Here is a 26,223-nt window from a genome sequence, read left to right on the forward strand (position 1 = left end):
GCTATTGCAATAATGACTAAAACCCAGATCAGATTAGGCCATTGAAAGAAACATAATATTTTTATTTTCTCAGTATTTTAACCCTAGCTATGGCCTAAGTTGGGAGCAGGGAACCGGCTATGCAGAAAGGCCTGCTAAGCCCTTGTGGTTAGTGAACACTCCAGCAAAACCCTGAGGGGAACATTACCAGGTATGCACACAGGGAAAGGCATCATCCTTCAATAGAAATGGACCGGTGGGCACTTTGCACCAGTCCTTAACTGAGCCAGAGCAACTTCCTTCCTTTTGGTTCTTAAGTGATGCCTTTGACCACAATTGCAGTGCTGGTTTGAAACTGAGATGCTTTGTGTTGGTTTGGCCTTCCCACAGCCCTTGCTAGGGTGCGACGGAGAGGCCTACAAGGAATAAAGCCATGAGAACATTGAAAGGACATGCAGGAGCAGAGAGTAGGTCTCTTGCTCACAGAGGTGACACAGAGAAGACAGTCCTAATAGGATTTTCGTGGATTTTCTTCTTATTATTGAAATAATTTCTACAGTCAAAGTCTCCCAGAGTGGCTTACAGATCAATTAAAAAAACAAAGCCAAAAGAGTCCCTGCCCTCAAATGTATGATCTAAAAGATGCAACACAACAGGGAAAAAGGGATGGTTAGGGTGGAGAAATATTAAGTCAAATTACACCTTGGTTTTTTGTCCTACAAGTCACCCAAATGGTTAAAATATATAAAAAATATAATTCAATTCAAAGTTTAAATGATCAACGACACCAAATTATTTAAGGTTGTTAAAACACAAAGGGATTGTGAAGAGCTCCAAAGGGATCTCTCCAAGCTGGGAGAGTGGGCGTCCAAACGGCAGATGCAGTTCAATGTAAGCAAGTGTAAGGTGATGCACGTTGGGGCAAAACCAACCAACTTCAAGGATAACCTGATGGGATCTGAGCTGGTGGTGACCGAACAACAAAGAGATGTTGGGGTTGTGGTGGAAAAGCTCGATGAAAATGTCCACCCAGTGTGCGGCCGCTGTAAAGAAGGCAAACTCCATGTTAGGCATAATAAGAAAAGGAATTGAGAACAAAACTGCCAATATCATACTGCCCTTAAACAAATCGATGGTTCGACCACTTAGAATACTGTGTACAGTTCTGGTTACCACACCTAAAAAAAGGATATCATAGAGCTGGAAAAAGTGCAGAAAAGGGCAACTAAAACAATGAAGGGGTTGGAGCATCTACCCTATGAGGGAAGGTTACATCAACTGGGATTGTTTAGCTTGGAATAAAGGAGGCTAAGGGGACACAGGATAGAGGTGTACAAAATTATGCATGGGGTGGAGAATGTGGACAGGGAGACATTTCTCTCTCTCTCTCAAAATACTAGAACCCAGGGACATCCCATGAAGTTGATTGGTGGGAGATACAGGGCAAATAAATAAATAAATAAATAAAAATAATACACTTATTTCTTACCCACCTCTCTGTTTTGATTGTTAAAACATCCTAAAAGGAAGTACTTCTTCAAACAGCGCAGAGTTAAATTATGGAACTCACTACCGCAAGATGTAATGATGGCCACCAGTTTGGATGGCTTTAAAAACGGGGTTGGATACATTCCTGGAGGCGAAGGCTATCAATGGCTACTAGCCCTGATGGTTGTGTGCTATCTCCAGTATCCGAGGCAGTGTGCACCAGTTGCTAGGGAACATGGGTGGGAGGGTGCTGTTGTACCATGTCCTGTTTGTTCATCCCTGGCCGACGGCTGGTTGGCCGCTGTGTGAACAGAGTACTGGACGAGATGGACCCTTGGTCTGATCCAGCATCAGGGCTCTTCTTATGTTCTTAACTCAAGCAACTTAAAAACAGGAGATGACGTTAGCAATGGCTTGCACCTTTTCCTTAAGGTCATCAGCTCAGGCCTCTGATCAATCCAGAGCAGGCAAAATGTCCCCCAGGTGCTTTTCTTCTGTTCCACTAAGGAGAATACTCAGAAGCACTGGCAAGAAGAACATTCCCAAATTACTTTAATTCCACTGCTGCAGTAGAAATATGTAAAAAAAAAAAATGTACTGAAGATAACACTGTTAGCCATTTTACTTTACATTGTTAGTGGTTAAGCAGTAGCCACAGAATTGACTGAGTGGAAATGATCTCACAACCTGGATGGAGATCAAATGGGGATTCTTCTTGATCCTCCCAGAGTGCAGGACACGGAATAACGGGCTCAAGTTAAAGGAAGCCAGATTCCAGCTGGACATCAGGAAAAACTTCCTGATTGTTAGAGCAGTATGACAATGGAATCAGTTACCTAGGGAGGTTGTGGGCTCTCCCACCCTAGAGGCCTTCAAGAGGCAGTTGGACAACCCTCTGTCAGGGATGCTTTAGGGTGGATCCCTGCATTGAGCAGGGGGTTGGACTTGATGGCCTTGTAGGTCCCTTCCAACTCTGTTATTCTATGATTCCAAGTGATTGTGAATACAGAACCAAGGGGATGGTGCTATATAAATAAATAAATAATAATAATAATAATAATAATAATCTTTTAATACAGAATATGTGTGTGTGTATGTATATATATGTCGTATGCTGATGACTGTGTGGTTGCTGCTGGAAATTATTTTGTTTATTATTATTATTATTAATAATAATAATAATAATAAATTTATTTCTTACCCGCCTCTCCATTCTTAAATCAAAAATCAAGAGGTGTGAGCGTGGTTAAGGCCACGGATGGCAGCAATTCTGGTTCAATTAATTCCTAATCCGATTGCCTGTATGAGCGCAAGAGTGAATGAGAGAGATTAGCTGTTAATCCCTATGCATTAATCTGGAATTAATGGGCACAGTTCTGCGGGTCGGTGGCAATGATTCGGAATTAATCCGGTGTGAGGGTCGTGGCTATGGTTTCTGCTACTGGGCTTTGTGGGCTGGCGGTGGGGGCGAAGCAACAGCTGCTCCTGCCTGTGGAGTCCCCCACCTCAGCAGCTCGGGCCTCAATCCGGATTACTTAATCCGAAGTGAAGAGAAGCGCGTCCCAGGGCCATGTGTCGTGAGGGATGTGTGGCTCGGGTCGGTGGCCGGGTGCTCCGGGAGCGGGGCGGCTTCGGAAGGCCCACTTCGGGGCGCTGTGGCACCGCCTCAGCCGGGCTCGGCCTTTCCGCGGCGCCGACGCGGAGGAGGAGGAGGAGGAGGCCGGGCCGAGGGCGGGACTGAGGCGGACGAAGGGGCGAGAGGGAGGCGGCAGCAGCGGCGGCTCTTCTCGTCTGTCGTGGCCCGGCCCGGGTTCGAGCGGCGTTCTGGAAGGCGGTCGAGGCCCAGCCAGGCCCAGCGGAGCCGACCAGGCCGGACTGGCGCGAAGGCCCCGGCCGCAGAGCCACTCGGCGGGCCGCGCCTAGACAAAGAGGGGCCTCCTGAGGCGCGGCTCCGGCCAAGGGAGGCTGCCCGGCCCGGCAGAGGTAAGGCGACCGGCGAGGTCGGGCCCTGCAGCGGCGGAGCGAGCGAATGGAGACCCCTCCGCCCACACACGCGCGCCCCACTTCGGACTGGGCCCCGTGGGAGTAGGCGGGGAGGCAGCGGGACAAGGCCCCCCCCCACACACACACCGGGGGGGGGGTTCACACGCGACAGAAGCGAAGTGGAACGTGGGGGGTGGGGTGGGGAGGCCCAAGAAGGCAACGCTCCTCGCTGTTTGGGGCAGGGCGCGGGGTGGGGTGGGGAGGCTCAGCTGCCCCCCCCCTTATAGGACCCCCCTCATTATGATTGGAGTGGTGGGGGGTTGGGAAGAAGGTAGACTGCGAGTCAAAGGGAGGCTCTCCTGGTAGGGGTTGTTGAGGAGAGAGTGAGAGTGTGTGAATGTGTGTGTATGTCTTTCTCTCTCTCTCTCTCTCTCTCTCTCTCTCTCTCTCTCTCTCTCTTTCACACACACACTCACACGTGCACACGCACACACACACACGTGTGGTTGCAAAGCTGCGGGTAGTTGTACCCCTCACTGCTCCCTTGCACTCAGGCACGCTCAAGGTTGGCTGTGTTTTGGGTGCTCCGGCTTGCAAGTGTGCAGATCAAGCCTGTGATGGGGGGGTTGGAAAGAAGGTAGACTGCGAGTCAAAGGGAGGCTCTCCTGGTAGGTGTTGTTGAGGAGAGAGTGAGAGTGTGTGAATGTGTCTTTCTCTCTCTCTCTCTCTCTCTCTCTCTCTCTCTCTCTCTCTTTCACACACACACACACGTGTGATTGCAAAGCTGTGGGTAGTTGTACCCCCCACTGCTCCCTTGCACTCAGGCACGCTCAAGGTTGGCTGTGTTTTGGGTGCTCCGGCTTGCAAGTGTGCAGATCAAGCCTGTGATGCACGCGCATACGTGTGCATGTGCGTGTTTCTTTAGCACAGACGCTCCACAGGCGGAGGCGGGGAGGCTTCCCCACGAGGTGTTTGCGGTACCCTGGCCCTGCCTCGTTCACAGGGGGTCCAGACATGGCTGCTATCCCCCTGTGAGCCTCCTGCGTTTTGCCACAGCTTCTTCCGTATTTGTTTCTTTACTACTATCTGCTCAGAAAGAAAAGATGGAATTTCATAGAATCATAGAATAGTAGAGTTGGAAGGGGCCTATAAGGCCATGGAGTCCAACGCCTCGCTCAATGCAGGAATCCACCCTAAAGCATCACTGACAGGTGGTTCATAGAATCATAGAATAGCAGAGTTGGAAGGGGCCTACAAGGCCATCCAGTCCAACCCCCTGCTCAGTGCAGGAATCCACCCTAAAGCATCCCTGACAGATGGTTGTCCAGCTGCCTCTTGTCCAGCTGTTTCTTGAATTTGCTGCATGAGGCCTTTCTGTTAGTGCTGGGGCCCCTCCGCCTGGAACTGCCCGTGGTGTCTGGATGAGGAGATAAAGCGATGGTTTCTTGCGCATTACTAGACAGTGGCGTTGGGTTAGGGGCAACTGGGCTCTTACTCCTGCCTTGGATGGAGATGGGGGGAGCCGGGGGGAGCCCTCCACTCCATCCTTAGAAGTAGGGCCAACCTGTAGAGTACGTTGGGTTTGCATCATCTTCTTGTTCCTTGGGACCCTGGAGTCTTTGGTGTTTCTCTTTCTCCATAACCACTGATGACCAGGTAAGTACATCTTCTGAGGGCTGAGGGAAACCATCTGTGCCATCTAAGCATCTAGGGGGAGGTGAGCATCCAAGTCAAGTGGAAAAAAAAGGGAGAAACGAGTCCTCAAGATGCTGAACTTTTCATCCTTAGATTGAAAAGCCCGACGTCGGGCTTTTCAATCTAAGGATAAAAAGTTCAGCATCTTGAAGACTTGTTTCTCCCTCCTTTTCACCATCTAAGCATCTGTGCCACCAGATTTAAACCTCCCCAAACACCAGCACAACGGGTTCGTGAGGTTTCTTTCCCCTGAGGAGAAACAGTGGGGCAAATGAATGGGTTCCTTCCAGTGCTAACTTTAGCACGTAAAAAATAAAACCCAGAAACCAGTGTGTCCATCTCCAGCTCAAACAGGGCCTGAAAATCTGCCGATGGCTTGTGATCCATTCACAGCACAGCACCTGCTGCTCTTATTTATGATGTTTATCTAGAATCATAGAATAGCAGAGTTGGAAGGGGCCTACAAGGCCATCGAGTCCAACCCCCTGCTCAGTGCAGGAATCCACCCTAAAGCATCCCTGACAGATGGTTGTCCAGCTGCCTCTTGAAGGCCTCTAGTGTGGGAGAGCCCACAACCTCCCTAGGTAACTGATTCCATTGTCGTACTGCTCTAACAGTCAGGAAGTTTTTCCTGATGTCCGGCCGGAATCTGGCTTCCTGTAACTTGAACCCGTTATTCTGTGTCCTGCACTCTGGGAGGATCGAGAAGAGATCCTGGCCCTCCTCTGTGTGACAACCTTTTAAGTATTTGAAGAGTGCTCTCATGTCTCCCCTCAATCTTCTCTTCTCCATGCTAAACAGGCCCAGTTCTTTCAGTCTCTCTTCATAGGGCTTTGTTTCCAGACCCCTGATCATCCTGGTTGCCCTCCTCTGAACACGCTCCAGCTTGTCTGCATCCTTCTTGAATTGTGGAGCCCAGAACTGGATGCAATACTCTAGATGAGGCCTAATCAGGGCCGAATAGAGAGGAACCAGTACCTCACGTGATTTGGAAGCAATACTTCTATTAATGCAGCCCAAAATAGCCTTGAAGGGACTTGAGAAGATTGGACTCCTTCCCTCTTGCGGAATTTTCTTGGATCACAAACCCGTCTTCCAGCTAGCGAAGGGTTTTTACTGTAGGCCTCCTGTTCATATGTTTAGTAAAGGATTCATGCTAAAGCAATTAGGCTTTGGGGTTGCCGGGGATTTCTGTGCTTGTTGCAAACACCATAGCAGGGGCCGGGTAAACTCTGTGCCAACGGATTCTGAATCAGAATTCTGCACCTGTGCGGTGCCAAGAAAGGCTGGATGCTGCAGCCTCTGTAAATGAGCCAAGCGAAGAAGTTTGCATACATTTCCATATCACACCCAACTTTGTTTCTGTGGTGTTTCTGCCTACAGAGCCCTTAAAATTCAGCTCTGGCTCCACTTTGGCAAGTTTTAACCGGTAGATTTATCAGCTATAGCTGTAGTCGCCTTGTCAGTGGAGGCAAATCGAGAGAGAGGGGCCAGAAAGTTGAGGGCACACGTTTCGGAGGGGTGGTGGTGGTGGTTTTGAGACTATTCCTGTTTCGGTGCATTGTGGCCTTTCTGACCAATAGTAGTGGCTGTTGCTTGAATTTCTTTTGACTTCTTGTATTCCCCTTTAGTATGTCAAAAACGAGTCCATTTTGAGCTTCCTGTAATATGCAGGTTAATTTTGAAAGAAGGCCATTAATCAAATAAAAATGGTTCATCTCATCGGGCAGCCCTACTTTTAAGATTTCGCCAAGCCGGATGCATATAAACTCATCTTTGCAGCCTTGGCTGCCAGAAGCTTGGCATGTCTTTAAAAGAACCAGGGTTCTCAGGTTGCTGAGTTCTGTCCTCAGGATCAATTCTGCACTTATGCAGTGCGATTGTAGTAGACTTGGCACCTTAACTGTATCCCACCTTTTGTCATTCCTGCACGGATCTTTCGCGTTCCCTTTTTGCTATGGTATCCAACACTCCTAAGGGTTAAACCACATTCTCTGCAGCGTGCACTGTTATGTAAAGAGTGTTTGCCTCTTTGGGTATTATGTTTATGACAAAACCAAACAGTTTCGCTTTGCAGAACCATTACTGTATGAATTTCCCTCTGCCAAATGTGGACCTTTTTCAGCCGGGGAATCCACGCCGGTTCGTCATTTGTTCCTGCCCTGCCGGCTTGCCCTGGCTCCTTCCCTCACTGTTTTGTGTAGGTTTGTGGTGGAGCATCTGGGAAAGCAACCGCTAAAAGGCCTTGCTTGGTTTATGGAGGAAACTAAAGGCAGACCCATGGGAGAAATTGTGAATATGAGTATACGTACCCTTTGTGTTCAGTGAGCTCCCTCCTTACCCTAGTCCTCAGCAGTCCCACTCCCACAGAAGACACGAGGCAACCTGAGCAGTCCAATTGCAGGGGATGCCTCATCTTAAAGAACCCCTACCACCTCATCCTGAGCCCTGCTATAATTCCTGACTCTCCTCCCTTGTCCCATGGCTCACCAGAGCACTGGTGGTGATGGACCAGGAGGGACCAGAGTGGCCACCTGACTGCCAGAAGTCCCTTTCCCCAGGGTCTACTCAGGAGGAGGAAGAGCCAGCTGTAGCCACTGTGAAGAAGCAGCCCCAGCTGCAAACTTCCTGACTGTTAGAGCAGTACGACAATGGAACCAGTTACCTAGGGAAGTTGTAGGCTCTCCCACATTAGAGGCCTTCAAGAGGCAGCTGGACAACCCTCTGTCAGGGATGCTTTAGGGTAGATTCCTGCATTGAGCAGGGGGTTGGACTCGATGGCCTTGTAGGCCCCTTCCAACTCTGCTATTCTATGATTCTATGGTGTGCAAGGGACAGCCCCTATATAAGCCCTCAGTCTTTCCCAGGCCTTCGTTGGGTGAACAGCTCTCATTGAGCTGCTTGCTTCAGCAGTGTGCTTGGGACAGTGGTGTAATCGTCATTCATTTATTTCATTTTTATACTGTCCCTTCGGTTCGTTAGCATTGTTTGGGTGACTATATAAAATAACAATACAATGAAACCTAACATAAAAATCAGAAAATGATAAAAACAGGAGATAAAACACCACTAATAAAATAAAGGAATAATAATATAAATTTATTTATTTCTTACCCACCTATCCCTCTGGTTCAAGGCATGGAACAACATTAAATATAATATAATACATAAAACTAATTAAAAGAGCATATAAGACCAATACAATATTAAATTAACAATCACAACCTCTTAGAATTCTTAGGTTTAAAATTCTTAGGAAGGGATAATATGGGTATGGAGAACTGCGATAGCCCTGTCAGTTCCTTAGGGGCTTAAACCAGGGCCGAGAGGGTCAGGGGTCAATTGCTGACTTCCTGTGATGCTGCTGGTTGAAAGAAAAAAAAAAACTGCAGGCAGGTCAAGCCAGGATGCAAACATCATAGGCTAGAATCTTCCAGGTCTGGGGAATCAGGTGACCATACAAAGCCAGTCCTGTGCAGTTGTCTGCTATAGAGGCCCGCCGTCTGGGGCGCATCTTCTGTCTTGGTGTCTGTGTTCTGCAGGCTTTCCCTCGCTGCTCTGATGCTTGCTGTCTGTCCTGGCATGTCCCTGGTCCAGAAAGGCATGGAGCTTGCTCAAAGGTTACTGTTGCTTCAACTCACGCTGACAGTGTATATTGGAGGTTCCAACCCTTCCTGGCTCTGAATCATTTTTATGCATGCTTCCCCCTCCTCCTGAGAAGTATTGTGGGCACTTCACCAGTGGCCCTGAAGCTCCTACTTGGCTCTTGTGGTCCTGGAGATGATGAGAGGTCTCCGAGAGCCAGGCAAGAACCCAAGAAGCTGACGTTGGGTCCTCTAGTCCTGGGGCGTGGGGGTCTAGGTGTGACGGCTCCTCAGAGTTGCTGGCCGCGTGTGAGTCTGCCGGGGGATCCTGTTCTCCCTGTTCTTCCTCTTCCCAGGAGAGTTCGGGTTCCAGGTCTGAGCAGGTCTGAACCCTGATATTCCAGCCATTGGGTGCTGGAGCTTTCTGGAATCAGCCCTAGGCACTGGACACACCTGTTGCTTCTTATGCTTCTGTGTACGTTAAGACTCCAAACTACAGACATGCCTTAGGCAGCTTGACTGCCGTTGCCTCATTTCCCCTTTGTACACTTCCTTGTTGAGAGCAGGTGTCACGGGAACAAAAAAGATTGCAGTGGCCCAGACGCCAGGATAGACTTGTGTGTTTTGCACACAACAGTTGGAGTACTTCCAAACTGACCAACATAAGAAAAGCCCTGTAGAGTCCAACCAAGGGTCCATCTAGTCCAGCATTCTCTTCACACAGTGGCCAACCAGCCCACAAGTAGGACACCCTCTGGCTTATGTTCCCCAGCAACTAGTATAGAGAGGCACATGGGCCTCCAATACTGAAGGTAGAATATACTCTGTATTACTAGTAGTTCTTATAGCCTCACCTTGGATGAATTTATGTCTAATCCACTACATTGTTGGTGCTATAATAATAATAATAATAATCCCCTTTAGCCGTCCCAATTGGTGGCCATCACTATATCTTGTAGCAATTTCCATTGTTTATGCACTGTTCAAAGAAATCCTTCCTTTTATCTGGCCTGAATCTCCCACCATTCAGCTTTATGGGATGACTCTGAATTCCACTGTTACGAGCAATATCACTGTCTCCACGCTATGTATAAGTTTGTGCACTTCTAACATCTCTCTTTTTACTCGACTTTTTTCTAAGCTCTAAATGTTGTAACCTTTCCTTTTTGGGAGAGTTGGTCCAGCCCCCTATATCAATTTAGTTGCTGTTTTCTGCACCTTTTCTATCTCTACAATATCCTCTTTTAGGTACAGTGACCAGAATTGTAAATAGTATTCCAAGTGTGGTTGCACCATAGAATTGCATAAGGGGATTATGATTTTGCCAGTTTTATTTTCAATGGCTTTTTGAACATGGAGTTTTCCTTTCTCATAACAGCCGCACACTGAGTCAACATTTGCATTGAGCTGTCCACCACAACCCCAAGATCTCTTCCTTGGTCATTCTCCATCAGCTTCGATCCCATCACATAAACGTGAAGTTGGTTGTTTTGCCCCAAAGTGCTTCATTTTACACTTAGAATCATAGAATCATAGAATAGTAGAGTTGGAAGAGATCTATAAGGCCATCGAGTCCAACCCCCTGCTCAATGCAGGAATCCACTCTAAAGCATCCCTGACAGATGGTTGTCCAGCTGCCTCTTCAAGGCCTCTAGTGTGGGAGAGCCCACAACCTCCCTAGGTCACTGGTTCCATTGTCGTACTGCTCTAACAGGAAGTTTTTCCTGATGTTCAGCCGGAATCTGGCTTCCTTTAACTTGAGCCCGTTATTCCGTGTCCTGCACTCTGGGAGGATCGAGAAGAGATCCTGGCCCTCCTCTGTGTGACAACCTTTTAAGTGTTTGAAGAGTGCTCTCATGTCTCCCCTCAATCTTCTCTTCTCCAGGCTAAACATGCCCAGTTCTTTCAGTCTCTCTTCATAAGGCTTTGTTTCCAGACCCCTGATCATCCTGGTTGCCCTCCTCTGAACACGCTCCAGCTTGTCTGCATCCTTCTTGAATTGTGGAGCCCAGAACTGGACACAGTACTCTAGATGAGGCCTAACCAGGGCCGAATAGTGGGGAACTTGCTTACAGTGAATTGCATTTGCCAATTTAATTCCCATTCTCCCAGGTTGCAAAGATCCAACAGCGTTGTCAGTGTGCCTTCACAGGGGCTGGGTACAACGAAAGGGTGTAGGCCTTCTTAAGGGACCTCAATGCCCCTGTAATGGCGCTTGCAGTATAAAATAATCTTAGAAGTGGCGTTTGCTAGGGATGTCCATATTTACAGTTCTGTTGGGTGTCTGCGCAGACATTGGTGCTGGGGACAGCGTCCACCAGGCTGGGAATCTTTGGTTCCATTAAGGAAGAGTCAACCCACTTAATACTGTGATGATGGGTTTGCAAGTGTTTTAAATCAAAAAGACCTGGATGGATGCAGGAAGTTGGTGTTATTAAGCAGAGAGCTGTGGGCCCCAAATGTTCCAATTGCTATTTACTGTCCCTATGTAATGGGGGATGTCCACGAAGCGCCGGCCTTTTCTTGCTCCAGAGAGAGTTGTTTGCAATCTTTCTTTTCTCCCAGTTTGTAACTTCTTGTCTGCACTCCATTTTATCGTGTTTCTTACTGTGGTTAGGACTTTCAAAGTATTTGATCGATGTCTAGTGGGCTCTTGGAAGTAGGTTTGGTTGGGGAGCGCTTACGGTTTCCAAGGTGCCCTCTGTAGCTCTTGGTTTTTTATTGGTACCAACAGAAGACGAGTAAGTTATGAAAGCATCAAGTGTTTTCCCATATGTCACAATTTACACGGCACGCAGGGTTCAATTTATACAGGCACAGACTTGGTGCAGTTTCGGGTGCTCTTTTGTGCACGTGTCTCTTTCCTTGGGGCCAGAGAGATGTTATGAAGGAACACAGGATTCCCAAACTCACCTTTCCATCGTATTGCTAATATGGCATCACAGAAGTGTGTTTGTGGGGTAGAAGCAGCCAGAAAGGTGTACTGTGCCCTACCGCCTCTCCCCCGCAAATGCCCCAAAACTGGCTTTCCCCTTTCTCTCATTTTATCTTCCACAGAATGTTTAACATATTGTGATTACCATTTAGGATGCAATCCTGTGGCCACCAGACACTGTCTAGATGGCTATAGGACTTTTCGGTTTCTGGGAACCATGCTCCCTGTCTCGTCATAGTGGCACAGGAGTGGCACAATGGTGGCACAATTCTCACTACGCTAGTTACGTTTCTGAGCTCAGAAACGGAGCGTGGAGAGGGCGAAAAGGGGGTGATTGGGGGGAAAGGAGACCATGAACGCCACTTTACATAGTTTTCTATGTGCCACATGGCCTCGCCCCCTCCCCCCTCCAGCCGAAAATGCAGGGCGGCCGCAGCACAGAAGTGCCCTGCAGTGGATACGGGATAATCATCAGCCTCCGATTTTGAAGGCTGACGACTATCTCCATAGGATTGTGCCCTTACAAACTTAGCTTCCCAACTACAAGTCTAACATAGTCACACAAAATTAACTTTTATGTTCAACTTACATTAACAAGGTAGCAACACTGTAGTGTACCCGGTGCTATATATTCTGAAGAAAATAGCATTTCAACTTGCCCAGGGCTGTTTGGAACGGTCTCCTCTGTTGGGGCCAGAACTTTTCCTTGGGAATTCTGTTTGTGCTCAGAAACACAGCTCACAATGCAGGCCTTACTTCGCAGAGTAAGTTTATTAGCTTCAGACTTCTTTACAGTTCCGTGCCATTGTGCAGAGTGACAGAAGCAAGACAAGCTATACACATACACATATATACACAGTTCTTATCTATATTACATACAGCTGTGATTAGGCTAACCCATCCTCAAGGATCTTTAGTATATTCATATCATTTTAACACCATGATATCTTACAGAATCCTGGCAAGGTTCCCAGTACAGCTTCCATCTCAAGGTAGAGATAGACGGTATCTTCTATCAAGGTATCTCACAGATAGTCTTTCTCTGTTTAGCCTTGAGATAGCCACACACACACTTTTAATGACTACGCAAGCATTTTACTTTCTTATACTTAACACCCTCCACCCCTGTCCAGGTTCCAAACTCAGAAGTGAGTGCAGCTGGGGCCGGGGGGTGGGGGCATTTTCATTGGGAAATCAGTAGGATTTAGCACCACTCCCTCTCCCATACACATCCCTTTTGCCGCTGCCCCCCCCCCCCCCCCCCCGTCTTTGTTATCTCTGCAAGTGAGGCATTGGGAACATGCGTTGGCTAGTGTAACATCTTTAACTTCATTGTCCTGTGGGGTGATGAAGGGTGTGAATGGTCTGGCCTGTGGCAGGCTCTTTACTCTCAGCCGGGATAGAGATCGTCATACTCACCTGCATTTTGGGGTTGTTGAAGAAAATGTTAGTAATGCTCTGAACTGGCTGCCATTGGAGATGGGATATGAGGCTGATCTGGACAACCATCTGTCAGGGATGCTTCAGGGTGGATTCCTGCATTGAGCGGGGGGGGGGGGAGGGTTGGACTCGATGGCCTTGTAGGCCCCTTCCAACTCTGCTATTCTATGATTCTATGATTCTTTCTGGCCGGATGAGGAGGCAAGCTGAGGTGCCCCCTCCGGCATTGTGAAGAGCAGCAGAGTAAATGATGGACAGGTCTGACCCTCCTCCTGGAGCACAGTCCCCTGGGATGTTCTTCCTGTGCAGGCCCATTGAAGTGTTAAAGGAAGCCAGATTCCAGCTGGACATCAGGAAAAGCTTCCTGACTGTTAGAGCAGTACGACAATGGAACCAGTTACCTAGGGAGGTTGTGGGCTCTCCCACACTAGAGGCCTTCAGGAGGCAGCTGGACAACCCTCTGTCAGGGATGCTTTAGGGTGGATTCCTGCATTGAGCAGGGGGTTGGACTCGATGGCCTTGTAGGCCCCTTCCAACTCTGCTATTCTATGATTCTAAGTGAATGGGATCTGTGCAAGAGCATAGCACTTGTGCTCCATGTAAATTAATGGGAAGAGTGGTACCATTTGCTTTTTCAGGCACCAAAGTGTCCTGGGTCCCCTCTATTCTTGTGAAAAAAAAATCAAGCCCACACACGCTCTCCTTTTTAATTCTTTAGGGCCAAAGAAGAGCGGACCAAAGCCATGTGTGCCACCCGTGGATCGCCTCGCTAGGACCCGAGGGCGTCACTGACTTCGTATCGGAAACCCAGAAGTGGTGAAGACCAAGGCAACTGCACAGCTCTCCTGTTCCCCCTCTTGGGGGGGCGGGAGAGAATATATTGATAGACGATGGACGCGCTGACCCGGCCGAGTGGGGATATTATGCGGCGGAATCCACAGCAAGACTACGAGCTCGTCCAGCGAGTGGGGAGCGGCACGTATGGGGACGTCTATAAGGTGAGAGCCAGGAGGGCAGCAGCTTTTGTTTGGCGGTCAGAAGGAGAGTCATGGAATGGTCACTCTGTCTCCCTTTTGGAGAGCCACAGGGGTGGAGTGGGGTGGGGGGCATCTTCCTTGCAAAGCTAAGCCAGTGGGTGGTGTAATGGCTAAAGTGTCAGACTAAGAGTCGGGAGATCCGGGTTCTAGTCCCCACTCGCCCATGGAAACCCACTGGGTGATTTTGGGCCAGTCACAGGCTCTCAGACAAACCTACCTCACAGGGTTGTTGTTGTTGTGAGGATAAAATGGGGAGGAGGAGGGTTATGTACGCCGGCTTGGGTTCCTTGGAGGAAAAAAGGCGGGATATAAATGCAAGAATAAATAAATAAAATATACCGCCACATACCGTTGTTACAGTGCAAACAGGTAAATCCAGAAAGCGTTCTTAAATGATGAGTCATTGCATATCGTTCCCCATTAGATTGGTTGACATTTCTTAATGCAGCTCTTGTTGTTCTGGTCTCATCCCGTGGCTGTAAAACAGTGCTAGAATTGAAAGAAAGGGGAGCAGGGATGAGCCTGCGAAGACCCAATTATGGAACGGATCTCCCCGCTGAGGCCTGCCTGGCACCAACTTGGTTATCTTTTTGGTGCCAGGTCAAGATGTTGAGTTTTAACTGACTCCAGAACTAGCTTTGGCCTGGCTGAGAGTTTAAAACTGTTTAAATGTTAGCTGTTTTTATGGTTTTAAGTTTTGTATATCAATTTTTAATGTTCAGTCTTTTAATCTTTGTGACCCACCCAGAGAGCTTCGGTTATGGGGTGGTATATAAATGTAATAAATAAATAAAATAAAATATTCTATCCTTTGGGCTTCCAAAAACTCCCACCTGTTCAGAATGAATGTTAAAACTCAGGTTTTGTGACAGGTGAGATTCCATCTTCTTGACTGGCTAGTGTTCTCTGGTCTTATTAGGGGAGAAAGGAGAATTCCCCCAGAATGTTTATTATAAAAAAATAGTGGATTGATTGCCTGAGGAAAGTGGGTAATCATTCAGGGTTAGTCTGGGGGACCAGGCAGCTTGGAGAAAAGGAGGTAATTCTCCCTTTTAGAAAGTGGATTTGGAACCGGAGGGGCGAAATTGTGGAGGCCAAGATCGTCTGTCCTCATCGAAGAAGTGTACGACATGCATGAACTTTTTTTTTTGGACAAAATCAGGTCACCTTCCATCAGTGCGATGTAAGTGATTGACCTCCGTTTTGTCTTCTCTTTGAACACTTCCGTTCCTCGTGAATATACCCGTCCAGACATTTGACTTGATCATATATGACTTAAGTATCACCCTCGGTTAAATGTGAGGTTTCAAGACAGCCCTTAACCGTGAGGTGGAGCGATGGCTTTTTGTAGCGGCGAATTTGGGATCCCATTAAAAGGGGCAGCAGTGCGAGAGACAAACGGGTCTGGCTCCTGGGACACAACCCATTCTCCTGCACAGAACCCATTGAAAGGAACAGAAGCTGCGCATGAGCCGAGCTATTCGTTTTAGTGAGGCCTGCACAAGGGAACATGTAGCGGATTATGCTCCATGTGAATGAGTGGGAGGAGGTGGCAGCTTGATTTTTCATCTATAGCCACAAATATCATGGCCCACACTTGGGCTGGAGCTGCAATCATCTGTAGATGGAGGGTGGCTGGAAGTGGGGTGTGTGTGTGTGTGATATTGAATGTGCATCTACGTTCTGGGAGCTGCAGAAATCCCAGGTTGCCTGGGCTCCTGGGAATGTTGTTCAAATCCTCTGTCGGAACTGTGACGTAGCCTTAAGAGGGCACTGGAGAAATTATAGTTGGTGGACATGTTGCCTCTTTGGTGTAGAATTCCTTCAGATGCAGGAAAGAGACAAATGCTGTTCCTGAGATGGATGAGCGCTTTGTCTGTTGTCTGTCTTTGCAAAAATGTATGGGTTGTTGGAACATCAGCTGATGCTCAAGGACTCATGTGACCAGCTGCGCAACTCAGCTTGGCTACGGTTTGGCTGTGCGCTGATTTATTATTTATTTATATATTTATTTATTGCACTTCTATACCGCCCCCATAGCCAGGGCTCTCTGGGCGGTTTACAGAAATTCTAAAATTGAGATAAAAACAATTATACAAAATTTTAAATTCTAAAACACAGAACATACACACATAAAACATTAAAACCGTTAAAAAACTAAACATGTGGGTGATTAAGATGTGCCGCCGTATGCCTGGACAAAGAGGAAAGTCTTAACCTGGCGCCGGAAAGATAGCAGCGTTGGTGCCAGGCAAGCCTCGTCAGGGAGATCATTCCATAGTCTGGGAGCCACCACTGAAAAGGCCCTATCCCTCGTTGCCACACTCCGAGCCTCTCTTGGAGTAGGCACCCGGAGGAGGACCTTAGATGTTGAACGTAGGGACCGGGTATATTCATGTCGGGAGAGGCGTTCCGTCAGGTATTGTGGTCCCAAGCCTTGTAAGGCTTTATAGGTCAAAACCAGCACCTTGAATTGGGGTCGGAAACATACAGGCAGCCAGTGCAAGCGGACCAGAGCAGGTGTTATATGGTCGAACCTTCTGGTTCCCGAAATCAATCTGGCCGCTGCATTTTGCACGAGCTGCAGCTTCCGAACCGTCTTCAAAGGCAGCCCTACGTAGAGCGCATTGCAGTAATCTAACTTGGAGATTACCAGAGCATGGACAACTGAAGCCAGGTTATCCCTGTCCAGATAGGGGCGTAGCTGGGCCACCAACTGGAGTTTGTAGAAGGCACTCCTCCGTGCCACTGAGGTCACCTGAGCCTCAAGTGACAATGATGGATCTGAAAGCACAGCTTTGGATGATACACATCCAAACTGGGAAATGTAATGCAGTCGTACTTCGGCGGTCTCTGTGCAGGGCCCACAGTAGCTCATGCTTCCAACTTGGAGTTTGTAGGGGTGGGGGGTGGGGGGTGGGGCGGTGTTCCAGGTTCCACTGCTTGGATGTTGGCTCCACACGAGTGAATTCAGTAAAGGCAGTGAAATGATTCAGCGTTTGAAGCTGTGCTTATGTGTCTCGGGCTCCTTAGGCGAGTCAGTAAACAGTCCTTAGGGATACCTGGGTTGAATCGCTCTTGCGGTTGCACCGTCAAATGTGATCTCTGGTGCAGGATTCCGAATTCTCAGACATGCACTTTTCATTTTTTAAAAAAAGCAGTGTGTTTTTATAACCTGTCTTTTGGCTCAGAGGGCACCAAGGGGGTCAACCATGAGTGACTAGTAAAGTCTTGGAAGGCAGGGGAAGCTGAGCAGGACTTAAGCCTGGTTCTTAAGATACTGCAGCAGTGTCGTTGCCATTTCTACTGGCCTTTTTCTGCGCTCTCACATTAGTGTTGGAAATGGAGGGAGCATAAGAACATCAGAAGAGCCCTGATGCTGGATCAGACCAAGGGTCCATCCAGTCCAGCACTCTCCTCACACAGTGGCCAACCAGCCTTCGGCCAGGGATGAACAAGGCGGGACATGGTGCAACAGCACCCTCCTGCCCATGTTCCCCAGCAACTGGTGCACACAGGCTTATTGCCTCGGATATTGGAGATAGCACACAACCATCATGGCTAGTAGCCATGGAGAGCCTTTGCCTCTAGGAATTTATCCAACCCCCTTTTGAAGCCATCCAGCTTGGTGGCCATCCCTACATCTTGTGGTAGTGAGTTCCATAAGTTAACTATGAGTTGTGTGAAGAAGTCCTTCCTTTTATTTGTCCTGGATCTCCCACCAATCAGTTTCATGGGATGACTCAGCTGGGTTCTAGTATTTCGAGAGAGGGAGAAAAATGTCTCCCTGTCCACATTCTCCACGCCATGCATCATTTTGTACACCTCTATCACGTCTCCCCTCAGCCTCCTTTTTTCCAAGCTGAACAATCCCAGTTGATGTAACCTTCCCTCATAGGGGAGATGCTCCCGCCCCTTCATTGTTTTAGTTGCCCTTTTCTGCACTTTTTCCAGTGGTATGCCTTCTTTCTATATCAGCGCTGCTCCCAAGGCGCACGACTCTGGTCTCTGGGATAGCCCCAGCAGCAAGCCAGGTGCAGGTCCTTAGAATGCTGCCATCCTGAGTCAGACCCTTGGTCTATCTGGCCCAGTATTGCCGACACTGACTGGCAACAACTCCCCAAGTTTTTGCTCCAGTGGTCTTAACGATCTTAATCAAGTACATTGCTCTAATGATCTTAATGGCTGCATTTTTGCTTTGGCAAAAACTCCCTGCATCCTTTTCTTTGGGCCTAAGTTGCTATGAACTTCATTTGATTTTAAATTTCTGTGCTTATTTATTTATTTATATTTATTTATTACATTTCCATACCTCCCAATAGCCAAAACACCTCTAAAACAATTTTTTTTAATGTGTATCAAGAAATCTCATTTTCTGAGCTGCTTTGCAACCGAGCGATGTCTGGGCCAAAGCATCTTCCTTGACCTTTTTCCTGATTTCCCCCCCATGTCATAAACTTTAGCAAAGTGTCAGCAGGTCTTTTGGCTAAAACACTCCTGCCTTTTGCATTCCTGACCTTCTCGATGCAGGTGACGTTATATTTGTCTGCCTCTTGTGGGAATGTGGCATTTATAGGGCCTGATTAAAAGGGCACAAGTTTATCTCCGAGTTAAGAACAGCTTTGCAAGAAGCAAAATCAGATTAAGCCACAGATAATGACGTTTCCCGTGTGGATCGGTGTTGGATGGGCTCAATCCTTCCCATACTTGTTTCTGCCCTGAGGCTTCCTCCATCTTCACTCAGGGTTGCTTATACGGCTGCTCTCTCGGCCCCAGTGTTTCTTCATCACATCTGCAATATGGATATAATAACAGCAGCAGTGATTTCCTTTGCAGTGCTCTTGTATCTCTTCAGAAGTTCCTCTAGAAATGCCACGTATGGATGTATTTGATGCCTGCGCTCCCCTTACGCAATCGTAGGCTGAGGAGACGCTGTAGTTTATGGCTGGAAGGAGGGTTGGGTCCCTCACTCACTCCCCATATTTTTTTAAAAAATATATGTTATTATTTATAAATTTTAAATTTTAAACTTGAACATAATATCCCATCCTTCCCCTCTCCCTATATCACAGGAAATCAATAATCATATTATAACTACTACAAAATATATCATTCTTCTTTGGATCTTAAGTATTTCCTTCCTTTCTTTATAGGTCAGGAAAATGTTTTAACCAGCTACAAGAGAGATCCCTTTCGTTATGCCAACCAAAAATATTTAAATGCTTTGGGAATTTTATTCACCCATTCCGACAAAGTTGTACATACCATAAAGCAATGCCAGTCTGTATTAGATGTGTTTTTAGATCTTGTTCCTCTTACCAATCTCAGGGCTTAGCTAGACGGGGCGAAATCCCTGGGCGATCCCCGGGATCATCCCTGTGCGTCCACATGGCGCATGGGGGATCCCGGGATCAGGGAGGGTTGATCCCTCCCTTGCCCTGGGATCTCATCCTATACTTAGGGCTCGCTTTTTCCGTGGTCTCAGCCACGGAACGTGTGTGCAGGCATCGTGGTTTGTCCTGGTTCCTCGCGAGGAGCTGGGACTCGCTCATGCGCCTCTTCGTCTTTAAGAAAAAAAACCAAAGTGGCAGGCGCGATGCCTCTCTCTCTGAGGTTGTCGTGTGCGAACAGAGGGGGGGATCTCACGATAAAAATATTGCAAGTTCTTCACCCCTCTGTCCCGCTAGACCAGTAGGTCTAACTAAGGCCTCAGTTTATTGGCCGGGTTCTCCATTACGGCTACATGTCAAACCTTGCTATACCAATTTGTTAGCGTGGCGCCAACCAAATCCTTCCAATATAGAATCATAAAATAGCAGAGTTGGAAGGGGCCTACAAGGCCATCGAGTCCAACCCCCTGCTCAATGCAGGAATCCACCCTAAAGCATCCCTGACAGATGCTTGTCCAGCTGCCTCTTGAAGGCCTCTAGTGTGGGAGAGCCCACAACCTCCCTAGGGAACTGATTCTATTGTCGTACTGCTCTAACAGTCAGGAAGTTTTTCCTGATGTCCAGCTGGAATCTGGCTTCCTTTAACTTGAGCCCGTTATTCCATGTCCTGCACTCTGGGAGGATCGAGAAGAGATCCTGGCCCTCCTCTGTGTGACAACCTTTTAAGTATTTGAAGAGTGCTCTCATGTCTCCCCTCAATCTTCTCTTCTCCATGCTAAACATGCCCAGTTCTTTCAGTCTGTCTTCATAGGGCTTTGTTTCCAGACCCCTGATCATCCTGGTTGCCTTCCTCTGAACACGCTCCAGCTTGTCTGCATCCTTCTTGAATTGTGGAGCCCAGAACTGGACGCAATACTCTAGATGAGGCCTAACCAGGGCCGAATAGAGAGGAACCAGTACCTCACATGATTTGGAAGCTATACTTCTATTAATGCAGCCCAAAATAGCATTTGCCTTTCTTGCAGCCATATCGCACTGTTAGTTCCTATTCAGCTTGCGATCTACAACAATTCCAAGATCCTTCTCATTTGTAGTATTGCTGAGCCAAGTATCCCCCATCTTATAACTGTGCATTTGGTTTTGATTTCCTAAATGTAGAACTTGGCATTTCTCCCTATTCAATTTCATTCTGTTGTTTTCAGCCCAGCACTCCAGCCTATCAAGATCCCTTTGAAGTTTGTTTCTGTCTTCCGAGGTATTCGCTATCCCACCCAGTTTTGTGTCATCTGCAAATTTGATCAGCGTTCCCTTATCAAATTTGGTACATTCGATAATCTAGCTATTACCAATCTGGCAGCAAACCAAAAGAACCTATCAGTGGCTTAAATAAAACTTTTTCATCATCCGCCTGAAAGAATCTTGACAGTGTTAATGCTGGGGATTTAACAACCTTTTGCCTGCTTGTCTTTTCAATTTCTTTAAATATTAAGTCCCCCAAAACTTTTATTTTAGCACAAAGCCCCCACATTTGCTGAAAGGAGCACGTGTTTCGCCCTAGGCATCCCCATATCCTAAACCTTCCCCCAGTGTTTTCAGAGAATCAGGTTGGGCTGAGGTTTTGCGAGCGTCAGCTTCTGCGCGAAGTTATTTCTAGCGCAGCTGTCTTGGTACTCCTGAGCTGTTACGCTTTTGAAGTGTGAAAATCTGAAAGGAGCCTCAAAGTGTGTCGTTCAGCAGGCCCTCTGAAAGCTTCTCCCCCCCCCCCTTTTCTTTTGCTGCTGGGTTTGACTGCAGACATTCAGCTGAGGGGCATCATCATCTCAGCTTTTAAATCCATTGACTTGGAAGGGAGCGGAGGTCACCTGGTTTAATCCCCTCCAGACGGTGATGCTAGTTCTGTGCAAGCTTTCAGCATGTTCAGGTGAAGGCTAACATTGAGCATAGGGCTTATAGGGCTCTTGCATCTCTGCTGTGCTGCTGTTCCTGTAAAGGTGCCTGTTTCCCAAAGGTGGAGGGAAAACAGAAGGGGACCCGGTAGCATTTGGAGGGTGGAGTGGAAGGAAAGGTGTCAGTGAGCGGAGCAGAGGTGGGCAGCCGCCCTTCCACAGGAGGCTCCACTTCCTCCTGGTCTTGGATGGTTTCTGGTTTTATTTTTACTGCAAATGGAGAGGTATTTGCTATGTTAGAGGCAGGGAAACCACCCACGTTTGCTGGCAATGGTACAAAGTAAAACGTCCCCCCCCCCTTTCTGCTAGATGTAGAAGTGATAGTGTAGGTGTTCAAAGCCGGGCAAACTGTTTCCCACCCAAAATCTAACTTGACGGGAGCTGTCAAAGTTAATTGAGTTCCCTCCTGGGCCCCTTGGCCGACCTGTCCTCTGCGATTAGAGAGGCTGGCCTTTGGGGATCCATTTCACGTGCTCCCACTCGGATGATTCCCCCCCCTCACGTGAGCCCTCTGTTAGGTGACTGGGTGGAGCACCTGGAGGGGCAGGTTTGAGCTTGTTCACAGCATCAAGAGTTGGAGGTGATTGCCTCTGGGTGGTTCTTTGAAGTTAAGCCTACAGGAGCCAGGGAATGCAGGCTGTGTCGGTCTTGCTTCTTTGCTGGCCACCTTGGGCCATTCACAAGTCGCTGGCAGCAGGGGGCTGCAGGTGGTAGAAAGCTGAGTTGGATGGAGGGCTGGGTCACGATGGAGATTTCACATGCCTCCTTCCATGTGAAATCCCCCCTCCAAGGCTTAAGATCCGTGTCCAGAGTGCAGGACACGGAATAACGGGCTCAAGTTACAGGAAGCCAGATTCCGGCTGGACATCAGGAAAAACTTCCTGACTGTTAGAGCAGTGCGACAATGGAACCAGTTCCCTAGGGAGGTTGTGGGCTCTCCCACACTAGAGGCCTTCAAGAGGCAGCTGGACAGCCATCTGTCAGCCTATGCGGCAGGGTCTTGCTATTTACTGTGTTATCTGTACAGCACCATGTACATTGATGGTGCTATATAAATAAATAATAATAATAATAATAATAGGGTGGATTCCTGCACTGAGCAGGGGGTTGGACTCGATGGCCTTGTAGGCCCCTTCCAACTCTGCTATTCTATGATTCTATGATCAGCCGCTTCAGCTTGGATGCTGGATTGGCACCTGGGTGCCCTCCAAGGTCCCCAAGTGCCCTCCAAGACTCTTCCCACCTACCCCCCTCCCGTGCCGTGGCCTTCCTTGCCTCCATGGCCTGTCCCCTCACCATCACTGTGGCCTTTCCTTCCTTCCTTCTTTCCTTCCTCCCTCCCTCTCTCCTGCTGCTGCAACGGGCTTTCCTCCATCCCGCCGACTCACCTGTCCTCCCCTCCACCACAGCCGTGGCCTTGCCTACCTTCCTGCCTCTGTACCGCCAGTTCCTTTCCTTCCCTCTTGCCTTGCCCCAACAGATTGAGATACTATTTATTTATTTATTTTATTTTATTTTATTTATATACCGTCCCATAGCTGAAGCTCTCTGGGCAGTTTACAAAAGTTAAAAACAGTAAACATTAAAAAAAGTATACAAAATTTAAAAACCGTCAGAAACATAAAAACAACTGAGTTCACCTGTGCCTCCAGTGACAGTTCTGGATCCAAGAGCTCCCCCAAACTACAGACCCGATCCTTTAGGGAGAGTGCAACCCCGTCCAGGACAGGGCAAACATCACCTTGCCAGACAGATGAACCACCCGCTAACAGTACCTCCGTCTTGTCTGGAATGAGTCTCAGTTTGTTAGCCCTCATCCAGTCCATTACAGTGCCCAGGCACAAATTCTCAAAACTCTCCTTATATACTCCTTCCCCCCCACCCCGCATACCTATTACATCATAAACCACACCCATTCAGTTCTAACATTCCCTACTTACCAGACATTATTTATTTATTTATTATTTTATTTTATTACATTTATATACTGCCCTACAGCCGAAGCTCTCTGGGCGGTTTACAACAATTAAAAATAGTAAACATTAAAAGTATACAAAAATTTAAAAAACATAAATACAGTATAAAAACAACAGTATCCATTTAAAAACAACAATCCTGGGGTCCATTAAAAACAAACTTAACGTTGTTAAATGCTGTTAAAATGCCTGGGAGAAGAGAAAAGTCTTGACCTGGCGCTGAAAAGATAACAATGTTGGCGCCAGGCGAGCCTCATCGGGGAGATTACTCCACAGTTGGGGGGCCATCACCGAAAAGGCCCTCTCCCTTGTTGCCATCCTCCGAGCTTCCCTCAGAGTAGGCACTCGGAGGAGGGCCTTAGATGTTGAGCGCAGTGTATGGGTAGGTTCATGTCGGGAGAGGTGTTCCATCAGGTATTGTGGTCCCAAGCCATGTAAGGCGAGCGCAGCAGGAGATGGGGGGGGGGAGGGATAGAAAGGGATCATGAGTGGTGGTGTGGAAAGAGGAGGAAGCAAATAGTAAGGGGGAGGAAGGGGAGAGGGGGAGGAAGAGGAAGCTATGCCCACTGCATCCCCACACCAACAGCAATTTTTGATGGAGCCCATGGACATACTCAAAATGGGCCTACAGACAACAAAATGTTGCCTTCCCCTGATTTAGGGTCTAGTGATAGGCCCTCCACGGTATGTCCCACATGGAATAAAAGTCAGTATCGGGTACTTTGATTGTCCTAAACGCAGGAATGTATTTGGTTTGGCCAATTTCTTTTTTGCATCAGACTTTTTAAAGGTTTCCTGTAATATGTGACAATTAAAGACTTTCAGTCTCTAAAGGTGTTCGTCTAACGTTGCTTATTCAAGTCAGCTTTCAGTTGCCTCTGACCTGGTTCACATGTAATGACAACCCATCGATTAAAAACCCGTAGGTGGTTGTGCATGGCAGCGCACTCGCCTTTTCCACTCTTACTGCACAACCCACGATTGGTTCCTTCATAGGCTGTGCAGCGTGATGTGCGAACTCGGGCTGCTGGGTTGTTCAGGGGCCAAACAACCCAGCAGTTGACCCATGATTTTTGGTCAGTTAACCACTGGGTTGTTTAGCCCCTAAACAACCCAGTGGTCTGGGTTCACATATCGCGCTGCACAAGCTCCGAAGGATCGTGTGTTACGCACTAAAGCGGAAGAGGTGGTTGAGCGTCAGGCAGCGTATCCACTTGTGCACAAAAGCCCGTCGGTTTTTAAAACACTGTTTAGCCAAAACTGTAAGCTTCCTTCAGATAATTGGGCTGCTCTTAATCAGGGTGCGAAGCTGGTGGCCAAATTTGAATAAGAGGGAGCCTAGTTAGCCGTAAGTACAACGAACATGAATTAGCAATTAATATTGGTAACATTAACTATGGGGATATACTTGCAGGGGACCTCATGCTCCAGAAGGGAAGGGATTGAAGGAGGTGGGGGAGAGGAAGTACATGATTCTGTAGCCCCGTCCCATGCGCTTATCCAAAGTTAAGCAATCCGGAGTGTGATGTGTGCTCCAGACCCGAGATACCTTAGCGCAGCCTTCCTCAACCTGGGGCGCTCCAGATGTGTTGGACTACAACTCCCAGAATGCCCCAGCCAGCTGGCTGGGGCATTCTGGGAGTTGTAGTCCAACACATCTGGAGCGCCCCAGGTTGAGGAAGGCTGCGGTTAGCGATGGTTGCACAGACATCTCAGGAGTCCGGCTCGCTTGCTGGATCTGCAGGGCTGCCGGTTGTTAGCATTAAAATCAGAAGGGATCTCTTTTTCAACTTGCATTTTGGCTCAACTGTTAGGGGGGCTGTTCAATTCATTTCTGGATTGGCTGCACCAGAAGTCTAGCTTTTCTCTCCCTGTGGCTGTGAGGGCGGGATGGCAGGGAAAGCGAGAGCGACTGACTGCGTTGCGGGGAATATGACACCACGAGGGCATCGTTATGAAAAATTAGAAGGAAAAAACCCCTCTTCTGTGTGTGTGTGCTTTAAAACTATACGTGGTGATTTCTTTTCGTTAAATGTTGTTTCCTTTGTTTTAAAGCTGGTGGTTTAGATATGAACGGGTATATTCATCACCTCCATCTGATTTTATTTATTGATTTTATTTAAAATATTTCTATACTGACGTTCATTACCAAATTGCTGGGCAGTGTATAAAATGCATCAAAACATTTGTACTTTAAAATGTTGTAAACTGCCCGGAGAGCTTCGGCTGTGGGGCGGTACATAAATGTAATTAAATAAATAAATAAAATAAATAAAACGACAGTTAAAATAAAATACGACGATTAAAGACCGCAACAAAGAAAACCTACCAAGCTAGGTTGTTAAAATCAGCAAATGCCGGGGGATACAGATAAGTTTTCAATAGCTGCTTAAACATTGTCAAGGATGGAGCCGGTCACATTGCATTGGGGAGAGAATTCCAAAGGCAGGAGGGCGCCATCACTGGGGGGGAAACCGCACACGCCATACCTCCCAGGGCAGGTCTACACCAACCGGCGGAGGGGGGGGGGATCTTGCAATATGCTGATCGCGAGATCCTCTCCCTCCGTCTACACACATCGCTCAACATCCCAGGAGGAAGGAGGATGTTGTGCCCGCCATTTTTTTATTGTCGAAGATGAGCGCACGAGTGATCTAACGAAAAGATTAGTTTTTTTTTTTTAAATGATCCCACTCCCCCACCCCACCCCTGATGGGCACAGAGCACCTGAAGAGCTCTGTGCCCAGTTCCCGGCTCCTTGCTGCCCACA

The 26,223-nt window shown here is 47.9% G+C and overlaps 1 protein-coding gene across 2 annotated transcripts in view; it reads left to right on the forward strand.

Annotated features, from left to right (window-relative positions):
- Positions 1-3,426: 3,426 nt before the first annotated feature.
- Positions 3,427-26,223, forward strand: part of MAP4K5 (mitogen-activated protein kinase kinase kinase kinase 5) — a 132,850-nt gene continuing 110,053 nt past the window's right edge. For both annotated transcript variants that reach the window (XM_063118248.1, XM_063118250.1), the window contains exons 1-2: positions 3,427-3,450; positions 13,823-14,102. In XM_063118248.1, the coding sequence (XP_062974318.1) occupies positions 13,995-14,102 (108 nt within the window). In that variant the 5' untranslated portion in view covers positions 3,427-3,450; positions 13,823-13,994. The remainder of the gene's footprint in view (positions 3,451-13,822; positions 14,103-26,223) is intronic.

The sequence above is a fragment of the Elgaria multicarinata genome, chromosome 2 (assembly GCF_023053635.1).
Source record: "Elgaria multicarinata webbii isolate HBS135686 ecotype San Diego chromosome 2, rElgMul1.1.pri, whole genome shotgun sequence".
Taxonomy (NCBI): domain Eukaryota; kingdom Metazoa; phylum Chordata; class Lepidosauria; order Squamata; family Anguidae; genus Elgaria; species Elgaria multicarinata.